This window comes from Phyllobates terribilis, unplaced genomic scaffold, assembly GCF_046119375.1.
Source record: "Phyllobates terribilis strain yellow unplaced genomic scaffold, ASM4611937v1 Scaffold_2__4_contigs__length_985480577, whole genome shotgun sequence".
Taxonomy (NCBI): Eukaryota; Metazoa; Chordata; class Amphibia; order Anura; family Dendrobatidae; genus Phyllobates; species Phyllobates terribilis.
The window spans coordinates 946,695,388-946,707,965 of NW_027362762.1; the positions used below are offsets into that span (position 1 = coordinate 946,695,388).

The window sequence follows — 12,578 nt, forward strand, 5'->3', positions numbered from 1 at the left end:
GAACTACATGCCCCGAGAGCGCAGATTCTGCCCCCCTGCCACTTCTTGCTGAGGTGCCCCAAATACTCCGTAGTGAGGGACACTCACTTCATGAGACTGTCCGATCTACTCCCAGACTTCACCTCCATGGAGGAGGAAGAGAAACTTCCTATACTACTGGGGGAAGAGGACAGTGCAGCGGCCATAGCAGAGCAATATGTCAGTGCCGGCCACAGACTAAGAGGAGCCTGATATGTCATGGACCCAGATACCCCACCCTGGAAGTGTCCCTATCCCCATCCCCCCATTATTTTATCACTTGCTTTGCCAATGCTAACATGTACTTATCCTGCCAATAAAGCCCATTTGAATTGATTTGATAATAGATACATAATAGATGGATAATACAGTACATAGATAATAGATAATAGATAATAGATAGATGATAGATAATAGATAGATAATAGATAGATAGATAGATCATAGATAGATAATAGATAGATAATAGGTGATAGATAATAGATAGATAATAGATAATAGATAGATAATAGATAGATAATAGATAGATGATAGATAGATAATAGATAGATAATAGATAGATAATAGATGATAGATAGATGATAGATAATAGATAGATAATAGATAGATAGATAGATCATAGATAGATAATAGATAGATAATAGGTGATAGATAATAGATAGATAATAGATAATAGATAGATAATAGATAGATAATAGATAGATAATAGATGATAGATAATAGATATATGATAGATAATAGATAGATAATAGATAGATAATAGATAATAGATAGATAATAGATAGATAATAGATGATAGATAATAGATATATGATAGATAATAGATAGATAATAGATAATAGATAGATCATAGACAGATAATAGATAGATAGATAATAGACAGTGTAATGCAGCGACTTGCTGGCATTACCGTAATGGTCCAGGATGTGTTTTTCCTGACCATGTACCTTCCCCCTCAGGTGACTGGTCACATGACTGTGACATAGCACAGGTCCTGCACGCACAGAATGTCTGTCTGATCACATGACTGTGACATCAGCAAGGTCCTGTCAGTATGTGTGTGTGTGTGTGCACGGGATGCATATATAAACCCTGCTTGATGGGAGACAGGTGTGTTCTGTGAGAGGCATGAGGCCTGTTCCCCATGTGTGTGGGACACCGTTCGTGTGAGGCCTAGTGAGGCCGAGAGTGAAGCATGGCAGCCTGAAAGGTCGAGCCTGGATCCTGTGCGTGGATGCCAGTGACCTTTGAGGGAGAGCCGGCTTGGCATACAAGAGTACTGAAAGGCGCAGACTGGATGTGAGTGAAAACATACCAGTAGCCTTCGAAGGTACGAGGGCTGGAGACCCCCACCTGGGAAGCCTAAAAGTGAAAGTGGTGGCAAACTAAACCTGGAACCGTTAAGACCCTGCAAAAGATAAAAGCGGTACATTATATGGACATTGTGATATATGGACATTGTTATCGTTTGCTGAAGCCAAGTGTTATAGTTTACCTGGAGCCAAGTGGGCATAGCTGCCACTGGAAAGGCTCGTGGACTTTATATGTGTGAACTGCGGTGTATGAAGTGCAATAATAAACTGCTGAATTGAGAAATACCGGAAGGACATTGCACGTGTGCTTAATTTACCCGGTGCAGCGAGTATCCCCCATTATGATGACTAGTGCTGCCTTACATATGGTTCGAGAATGCGGGCAACTGCAGCCCGGTTGCTAGGGGCAACGGCACAGGACGACTAGTGTGGATTAAAGCATCTGGCTGCAACTCGGTGGGGTTGCGAAGATAGTCGTCGCACTCAAACCTGGTTTTGCTGTGGCTCGGCGGGGCTCACGAAGTTTAAAGCATCTGCGGGCAACTTGGTGCGGTTGTGACGGTTGTCGTCGCACTCAAATCGGTTTTGCTGTGGCTCGGCGGGGCCACGAAGATTTTTCCGGGGAGAGCGGTGTGTGAATAGTGTCCTGATGAAATGCAGGAGCAGATAAAAATGGCTGTGAAAGGAGCAGCAACTGAGTCTGAAGCTATTGAGCGATTAGAGCGATTAAAGTGCCTGTTAAAACCGGAGCAGGTATTTGAGAAACGTCCACTGGACATGAAACTGGACATGGTGCAGGAACCACAGGAGCTGTGGGCATCATATGGAATGGCGGCAGTGGACCATTCTATGAACTCTCCGGGGGCGCCAGTGTTGTCCCAGAGTGCCCGGGGAGGTGGTAAGAGCTGTTGTGAACTGAGTCCTAAGACTATTATTGATTTTTCTTGTAAAAATTTCCCTGCCAGTGTGGTTGTTAAAAAGGGGGCGGAGTCTAAAAAAGGGGCGGTTGTTCAAAATAGCGTGGAGGATAGAAAATCAAAAAAAATTACTGCTGGTGGGTTGGTACCTCCTAAAAATGACAATGTGACCGTTGATAACGGGGTAGCTCCAGTAGAAGGGGGTGACGTCAAAGTGGGAAGTGACCTGTTAGTCCACAACACCATGGGGAGTGACACAGACCCCATAGCTGACGGTGACACTAAGAAAGTAGAAGGAGAGGTCAGTCAAGAGGGGCTAGACAAGGGGAGAGAGTCTCCCTCTCGTCGTCGACGGCGCAAGGGCCACAAAAAGGTTGCTCCTGTAGACTTGGCTGAAAATGAAAATAAAAAGAATGTAGTACTGTGTGCCTTTGCTTCAAGTGTGGATCCTCCATTAGAGGTAGAAGAAGAGGTGACGTTGCCAGTAGCAACCTCCGGTACGGTACCGAGTCAGAAGGATCTGACAGCCCTGAAAGAGGAGGCGGCCAGTCGTGACCAAGAGCTGGAGCCTATCGGCCAGCAGGGTCAGAGTGATGTGCAGCAATTATGTGAAAACCTGGGGAACGTGTCCTCACACCAGTTGATCCTGGAGTCTGAACAGCAGAAAATACACCAGCTTATGAGGAACTGGCAGCGAGATGTGGAGCAAAGCCACGCGGAAATTAACCAGTGGAAGGAAATGTTCTACGCAATTAAGGAGGACCGCCGCAAAATCAAGGAAGAGGTTTTGCAGTTGAAGCTTGAGAAGGAGACGCGGCAGGATGGTGTTTCTGGATGCGAACAAAACCCTAGAATGACTGCGCAAACAGCTCAACCAGGAGCTGTGTGACTCCAAGAAGGAGTGTGGTGAACGCAGTAGGGAACTGCAACAGAGTAAGAGAGATTATGAGGATCTCCTCAAGGTGAAGGAAAAACTAGAGGAGGATAAGGCGGGTGCAGAGCAAGTGCGCCAAGTGGTTGAGACCACTCTGCAAGACACCCTTGAGGAGAATGATGATCTCTGGGGAAAGACCCTAGATCTGGAAGCTCAGGTGAAGGAGCTACAGATGTCCTGTGATACTCTCCAGAAGGCGGAGACGTACCTTAAGGAAAGTCAGCAAGATGGAAGCTGAGCGAGAGAGGATGGAGGAGTCCATCGGAAAAGCCACAGACCAGGGCCAGGAGTTGACCGCTGGTGATGGGAGGTATGAAGCAGATACCTCCTCGAGTGATGTGGGCTCAGAGGGTTCGGTGGATGTCGGAGCCGAGATCAAGCAGCTCAAGGAGTTGCTACAAACCCAGTGGACGCAAGAGAAGCGTGAGAGACTGGCTATTGAGAGCCGAGTGGGCGCATTGGAGACGGAGAGGTCTGAGAGAACTCTGCTGCTGGAAGAGCAGTTGAAGCAGGAAGAGCTTCAGAGACGGGCCGCTGAGAGGCGAGTGGCGGAGCTAGAGGAAGAATTTTCCGGGCTCAAAAGTCGCCTGACAAAGTATCACTCAGTGAACGAGGCCTTCTTGAAGAAGGAAAAGGGCGAACACGTTGCACTCACTCCCTTATACCATGAGAAGGTGGACCTGAGGAGAGCTAAGAGAGTGTTAACGAAAGATAAATATGAGATGGAAGTGGTCAAGACGAAAACTGGTGAATTTGTAGCTGTGAGTCAGCTCAGGGGAAGCGTAAAGGGGGAAGAAGCTGAAAGTCAGTTGTCCCTGAACCCTGAGCTGGTTGATCGCATGGAGACCACTGGTGAGACCGAAACATCTTGGTACAAGTGCCTTGTAGATGTGCCCGAGGATTTGAGGGAAGAATGCACCAGTGAGTCCATGCATGAGGAGTTTAAGAAGGCCGTGGGAGCCTGTAAGGTGTACTTGACCTCAGAAGCTAAACAGCTGGTGGTCCTGTCCACGACCGAAGTCACAGTGAAGAGGGTGGCTATCCTAAGTGACATGCACTGGCGATGTATTCGCACAAAGCGGTTTCTCCAGTTGAAGACGGAACAAGCCGTTAGACAACTGGAGTTGATGAGGAAAGCTCACAGTATGTGTGAAGAGTTCATCCGGGTGCCTCATGTTCTGGTGAGGAAGCTCGTTGGGAGAAATGGTCGAGCCATGCAGATGATGGTCAAGAACTCTGGGGTGTTGAAAGTAAGCAGTCCACGTGATCGTCAAGACTGGATACCCGACGAAGACGGCATGGTATCATTCTCCGCTGTAGGAACAGAAGAAAGCCTGGGATATATGCGCATGCTGTTGGAGTACCGAGTGACCTACCTGCGAGAGGTAGAACAGTTGAATCTCGCTAGACTGCGAGTGGATAGACAGCATCATCTGAGTAGCAGAAGAGGGCAGCCGTCTAGAAATTATGAGACCAGACAGAGAAAGGGCCCCTTAAATAACAGAACAGCTATAGCTGGAGTTAGGGACCTTTCAAGATGTCCTGAGAGTAGTGGGCGTGGGTTTAGAGGTAGTGAAACCTCCAGTAACTCAGGTTTGAGCAGCCCATACAAATGACCCAATAGAGGACGGGACATTACGGAGTAGAACCGGACCTTAGATACCAGGGCATGTGAGTCACACCGCTGTATGACTGACCGCTGGGAGCGGGGGAGACCTGACAAGGTTACGACTGACCGCTGGGAGCAGGGGAGGTCTGACAAGATTATGACTGACCGCTGGGAGCGGGGGAGACCTGACAAGGTTACAACTGACCGCTGGGAGCGGGGGAGCTCTGACAAGCTTATGACCCCGAAAGGTGACCCGACGAAGTCAGTGACAGTGACAAATGGTAGGTCCCTAAGGAATGGGCTAATGTCGTTGACTAATGTTCCAGGTGCTGAGTAGCACAATTGTAAAGTACATGGTCTCTATGTGAGCTGGGGGTTATAGTGGTTGTGTATATTATGTGTTCAACCCCACAAGTTTGAATAGAGGGGGGGGATATGTAATGCAGCGACTTGCTGGCATTACGGTAATGGTCCAGGATGTGTTTTTCCTGACCATCTACCTTCCCCCTCAGGTGACTGGTCACATGACTGTGACATAGCACAGGTCCTGCACGCACAGAATGTCTGTCTGATCACATGACTGTGACATCAGCAAGGTCCTGTCAGTATGTGTGTGTGTGTGCACGGGATGCATATATAAACCCTGCTTGATGGGAGACAGGTGTGTTCTGTGAGAGGCATGAGGCCTGTTCCCCATGTGTGTGGGACACCGTTCGTGTGAGGCCTAGTGAGGCCGAGAGTGAAGCCTGGCAGCCTGAAAGGTCGAGCCTGGATCCTGTGCGTGGATGCCAGTGACCTTTGAGGGAGAGCCGGCTTGGCATACAAGAGTACTGAAAGGCGCAGACTGGATGTGAGTGAAAACATACCAGTAGCCTTCGAAGGTACGAGGGCTGGAGACCCCCACCTGGGAAGCCTAAAAGTGAAAGTGGTGGCAAACTAAACCTGGAACCATTAAGACCCTGCAAAAGATAAAAGCGGTACATTATATGGACATTGTGATATATGGACATTGTTATCGTTTGCTGAAGCCAAGTGTTATAGTTTACCTGGAGCCAAGTGGGCATAGCTGCCACTGGAAAGGCTCATGGACTTTATATGTGTGAACTGCGGTTTATGAAGTGCAATAATAAACTGCTGAATTGAGAAATACCGGAAGGACATTGCACGTGTGCTTAATTTACCCGGTGCAGCGAGTATCCCCCATTATGATGACTAGCGCTGCCTTACAACAGATAATAGATAGATAGATGATAGATAGATAATAGATAGATAGATGATAGATAGATAATAGATAGATAATAGATAGATAATAGATAGATGATAGATAATGGATAGATAATAGATAGATAATATATAGATAATAGATGGATAATAGATAGATAATAGATAGATAGATAATAGATAGATAGATAATAGATAATACAAATGCACAGGCAACCAGCACTGCAGCGACTCAGTCCTTGTGCGGAGACTCCAGAAGTTCGACCTCATCAGCTGGAGCAATCAATCTTACCATCGGGTGCAACTCCCTCCAGAAACAAAGTAAGTCACAATTCATACATGAAAAAAGCGAGGTGGCACACCTATGTAATAAAATCTTTTTTTATTCCATTTCCATTAAAAATGCAGGGAAGCGGCGCCTTTTGCGGACGACGGCCGTTTCGCGTGTCTATCACGCTTCTACGGGTCCAGGCATAATTGATAATAGATAAATGATAGATAGATAATCTCACCCCCTATCTGTCGGTGTCCCCCAGAGTTCAGTTCTAGGACCCCTGCTCTTCTCCATCTAAACCTTCGGCTTGGGACAGCTCAGAGTCCCATGGCTTTCAGTATCACCTCTATGCTGATGACACACAGATCTACCTCTCTGGACCCGATATCTCCTCCCTACTAATCAGAATCCCACAATGTCTGTCCGCCATCTCATCCTTTTTCTCTGACAGATTTCTAAAACTTAACATGGATAAAACAGAGTTCATCATCTTTCCACCTTCTCACTCAACCCCCCCATCAGACCTATCCATCAATGTCAATGGCTGCCCATTCTCCCCAGTCCCCCAAGCTCGCTGCCTCGGGGTAGCCCTGGACTCTAATCTCTCCTTCAAGCCACATATCCAAGCCCTTTCCACTTCCTGCTGACTCCAACTTAAAAATATCTCCCGGATCTGCACATTCCTCAACCACTAATCTGTGAAAGCCCTAGTCCATGCCCTCATCATCTCCCACCTCAACTATTGCAACCTCCTGCTCTGTGGCCTCCCTTCTACCACTCTCGCACCCCTCCAATCTATCCTAAACTCTGCTGCCCGACTAATCCACCTGTCCCCCCGCTATTCCCCGGCCTCTCCCCTCTGTCAATCCCTTCACTGGCTCCCCATTGCCCAGAGACTCCAGTTCAAAACGCTAACCATGGCATACAAAGCCATCCACAACCTGTCTCCCCCATACATCTGTGACCTAGTCTCCCGGTACATACCTGCACGCAACCTCCAATCCTCACAAGATGTCCTTCTCTACTCCCCTCATCTCCTCTTCCCACAATCGCATACTAGATTTCTCCTGTGTTTCCCCCCTACTCTGGAACTCTCTACCCCAACACATCAGACTCTCGCCTACCGGGGAAACCTGCAGTAACCCTTGCTCCACCATACCACTGCACGACCAGCTCTACCCTCACCTACCCCTTGTAGACTGTGAGCCCTCGCGGGCCGGGTCCTCGCTCCTCCTGTACCAGTCGCTGACTTGTATTGTTCAAGATTATTGTAATTGTTGTGCTATGTATATCCTTATCACATGTAAACCGCCATGGAATGAATGGCGCTATAATAATAAATAATAATAATACATAGATAATAGATAGATAATAAATAGATGATAGATAATAGATAGATAATAGATAGATAATAGATAGATAATAGATGATAGATAATAGATAGATAATAGATAGATAATAGATGATAGATAATAGATAGATAATAGATAGATAATAGATGATAGATAGATAATAGATAGATGATAGATAATAGATAGATAATAGATAGATAATAGATGATAGATAATAGATAGATAATAGATAGATAATAGATGATAGATAATAGATAGATAATAGATAGATAATAGATGATAGATAGATAATAGATAGATGATAGATAATAGATAGATAATAGATAAATAATAGATAGATAATAGATGATAGATAATAGATAGATAATAGATAGATAATAGATAGATGATAGATAATAGATAGATAATAGATGATAGCTACATTATAGATAGATGATAGATAGATAATAGATAGATAATAGATGATAGATAGATAATAGATAGATAATATATGGATGATAGATAAGATAGATAATAGATAGATAATAGATAATAGATAGATAATAGATAGATGATAGATTATAGATAGATAATAGATAGATGATAGATAGATAATAGATGATAGATAATAGATAGATAATAGATAGATGATAGATAGATAATAGATGATAGATAATAGATGATAGATAATAGATAGATAATAGATAGATGATAGATTATAGATAGATAATAGATAGATGGACGAATAACAGATAGACCTGGATAAGCAGGGTTAATAGTGAAGACCCCCCAGTCCCCAGGGTGGTGAAAGCCCCTGGCCTTGTGCCCGTTGTGCTCCCTATAATTGAGCCCTGCGAGGGATACCATATCAGTGAAGGCATACTCTACCACTAGGACTTGGTGAGGGGCCCATGGACGCCCATCTTGAGCCGACCTCCGGGGGGAGTCCAGGATGCCATGTAGAGGGCAGACCTGCACCCGCTGATGGATGAGCAATCCTCAGGGCGTCTGCCCGGCATTACTATTACCAGCTCTTAGCCCCGTCCTTTTCTTCTTCCGATCCCTGACATAATGAAGAATTACATCTTATCTGGACCTAGAGGGAATTTCACCTTCGTCACATTTTACTTAATTTAAAATATATATAGGGCGGGGGAGGAAAATTAGAGCGAGGCCTCTCCCTAAGTAAACCTCATTTAAAGAATGTAGCAAACAGGTCCCAGGGTATAAAATAAGCCCTGTGCCCATCCCACCCGCAGAGAGAGGATGGAGATGGCCTGGAGACTGTGCTGGGTGCTGGCCCTCCTCATGGTCCTGGCTGCCAGGGGAACAGCCCAGGCTCCTCGTAAGTATCGGCATTGCTACAGACTTTTTCCCTTGTTAGAAGGTTGGCACAATGATGTGGCACGTTGGGTTTCATTGAGGTTGGACATAGAGCTGTGTGGGGCCTTTCAGTGTGCTGATGTACTACAAATCCCAGCACAACCTGCACTCACAACATGGACTATTTGTAGTATTATATTTTTTGTAACAAAGTCAGTAAAAAATGTTGATTTTGGTCAACTAATGTATGTTCATGGGGGGGTTACACCCACTTCAAGGGTTAAGAGGATCAGGCATATTGGATTTCAACATGCCCAGTCATACTCACTGTAGTGAGTCACATAGAAATTATAGTGTCATCCTCACAACTGTGTAATATAGAAATCATAGAGTCATCCTCACAGTAGTGTCATATAGAAATTATAGTGTCATCCTCACAGTAGTGTCATATAGAAATTATAGTGTCATCCTCACAGTAGTGTCATATAGAAATTATAGTGTCATCCTCACAGTAGTGTCATATAGAAATTAGTGTCATCTTCATAGACGTCCCTAAAGTACAATCCACATCTATAGTGTCACATAAGTACTGTATCTATGGTGTCAAGCTCACAAGAGTGCCATAGTCACAGCACAAATTGTAGTACCATCCTCACAGCAGTGCCTCCAATGCCATCCACATAATAGCATGTGTTGTGCCATCTTGGCTATTGTACTTAAGGTGCTATCCTGACAGTTTTATGTATTGTGCCACCCTTTCATTAGTACCTACAGTACCATATTCACATCAGCATATCTCATACTATCCTTTCAGCAGTACCTCTTTTTCCATTCGTACAGAAATACCAATATATCCAGTGTCACAGTAGCATCCGTAGTGCCAGTCTGGCTGACGTTATTTCACAGATGAATCTATAAAGTCATGCTCACATTAGTGCTAATTCATAGTACAAATGATAGTGCCATCCTCACAGTAGTGCCTCCAGTGCCATCCTCATAATAAGATCTGTAGAGCCATCGTGGCAATAATACCTAGAGTACTATCTGACAGTAGTATATACTGTAGGGGAAAAAATTATTTGGTTCCTTGCTGTTTTTATAAGTTTGCCCACTGGCAAAGACCTGAACAGTCTATAATTTTAAGGGTAGGTTCATTTTAACATTGAGAGATAGAATACCCCCCCAAAAAAATCAAGAAAATCACATTGTATAAATTAGATAATTTTTTTTAGCATTTTGCAGTGAGAAATAAGTATTTGATCCCCTACAAACCATTACGAGTTCTGGCTCCTACAGACCGGTTAGATGCTCCTAATCAACTCGTTACCTGCATTAAAGACAGCTGTCTTACATAGTCACCTGTATAAAAGACTCCTGTCCACAGACTCAATTAATCAGTAAGACTCTAACCTCTACAACATGGGCAAGACCAAAGAGCTTTCTAAGGATGTCAGGGACAAGATCATAGACCTGCACAAAGCTGGAATGGGCTACAAAACCATAAGTAAGACACTGGGTGAGAAGGAGACAACTGTTGGTGCAATAGTAAGAAAATGGAAGAAATACAAAATGACTGTCAATCGACATCGATCTGGGGCACCATGCAAAATCTCACCTCGTGGAGTATCCTTCATGATGAGGAAGGTGAGAGATCAGCCTAAAACTACACGGGGAAAACTTGTTAATGATCTCAAGGCAGCTGAGACCACAGTCTTCAAGGAAACCATTGGTAGCACATTACGCCTTAAAGGTTTAAAATCCTGCAGTGCCTGCAAGGTCCCCCTGCTCAAGAAGGCACATGTGCAGGCCCGACTGAAGTTTGCCAATGAACACCTGGTTGATTCTGTGAGTTATTGGGAGAAGGTGCTGTGGTCAAATGAGACAAAAATTGAGCTCTTTGGCATTAACTTTACTCACCATGCTTGGAGGAAAAAAAAGGATGAGTACAACCCTAAGAACATTGTCCCAACCGTGAAGCATGGTGGGGGAAATATTATACTTTGGGGGTGCTTTTCTGCAAAGGGGACATGACGACTGCACCATACTGAAGGAAAGATGGATGGCGTCATGTATCGCGAGATTTTGGCCAACAACCTTCTTCCTTCAGTAAGAGAATTGAAGATGGGTCATGGCTGGGTCTTTCAGCAAGACAATGACCCAAAACATACAGTCAAGGCAACAAAGGAGTGGCTCAAAAAGAAGCACAGTAAGGTCATGGAGTGGCCTAGCCAGTCTCCAAACCTTAATCCCATAGAAAACTTATGGAGGGAGTTGAAGCTCCGAGTTGCCAAGCGACAATCTCAAAATCTGAATGATTTAGAGATGATCTGCAAAGAGGAGTGGACCAAAATTCCTCCTGACATGTGCACAACCCTCATCATCAACTACAAAAAACGCCTGACTGCTGTGCTTGCCAACAAGGGTTTTGCCACCAAGTAGTAAGTGTTGTTTGCCAAAGGGATCAAATACTTATTTCTCACAGCAAAATGCAAAAAAATGTATAAAAATTTACACAATGTGATTTTCATGATTTTTTTGGGGATATTCTATCTCTCAATGTTAAAATTAACCTACCCTTAAAATTATAGACTGTTCATGTCTTTGTCAGTGGGCAAACTTACAACAACAGCAATGGATCAAATAATTATTTCCCCCACTGTATATACAGTAGAGACCAAAAGTTTGGACACACCTTCTCATATAAAGATTTTTCTGTATTTTCATGACTATGAAAATTGTACATTCACACTGAAGGCATCAAAACTATGAATTAACATATGTGGAATTATATACTTAACAAAAAAGTGTGAAACAACTGAAAATATGTCTTATATTCTAGGTTCTTCAAAGTAGCCACCTTTTGCTTTGATGACTGCTTTGCACACTCTTGGCATTCTCTTGAGGGCAGTATATGTAGAATTGTGGAGGTGGATGTTGTTGGTGCAGTGTAGTGCAGGTGATGGCGCAAATAATGACCAGTCCACAGCTTAATGGCGGTTTCCTCTTATCTTTATTTGCGGTGGTTAGGCAGACCGGGGCACGGGTACTAGCTGGTAGTACAGGTCCGTGCCGCCTGGAAGCAAGTTGGGAATCCACCTCGCCAGGTGAAGTTGGAGGCCTTCCCGCTGCGCTAATCTCTTTGGCCCTGCTGCTTGTAGCTGTGCTGTGGCCCTCGTCCCTGAGTAATACGTCTCTTCCTCACCCGTATGACAGGCAGCTCGGGCCTTCCTCAAGTGTCGCTCACACGTGGCGGCTCCGGGCTCTAGTATGCTGCTGAGCCTCCGGGCGTCTGGTGGGGCCAGGAGACCTGCAGTCTCCTGCCCTCCAGTTTCTGCTGCTGGGCCTTCAATGCCCCACAACCACGGACTCCGGTGTCTGGTTCACTTGCGCTTCTCTCCTCTGGGGCGAGCTTGTACACAGCTCCCTTCCTCAGGTCCTTCCTCGTCGCTCTCCTGTCTCTAACTCCTCTCCACTCTTACTAACCCCGCCTCCAGATTCCAGTGTAAAGGGGAGGAGCTCCCCTTGCTGGTCTGGAGCCAGGAAAGTGTTGTATGCTGGTAAACCTGATTAGGGGACCCCTCCTTGCTTCCAAGCATGGTGTCACACCCTGTGAGGGAGGCAATGCCACTGTGGCAACC

The 12,578-nt window shown here is 45.1% G+C and overlaps 1 protein-coding gene across 1 annotated transcript in view; it reads left to right on the forward strand.

Annotated features, from left to right (window-relative positions):
* LOC141248281 (uncharacterized) overlaps positions 1–12,578 on the forward strand; it is an 86,761-nt gene that overhangs the window by 25,750 nt on the left and 48,433 nt on the right. The window contains exon 4 of the mRNA XM_073669338.1: positions 8,877–8,962. Within this exon, the coding sequence (XP_073525439.1) occupies positions 8,877–8,962 (86 nt within the window). The remainder of the gene's footprint in view (positions 1–8,876; positions 8,963–12,578) is intronic.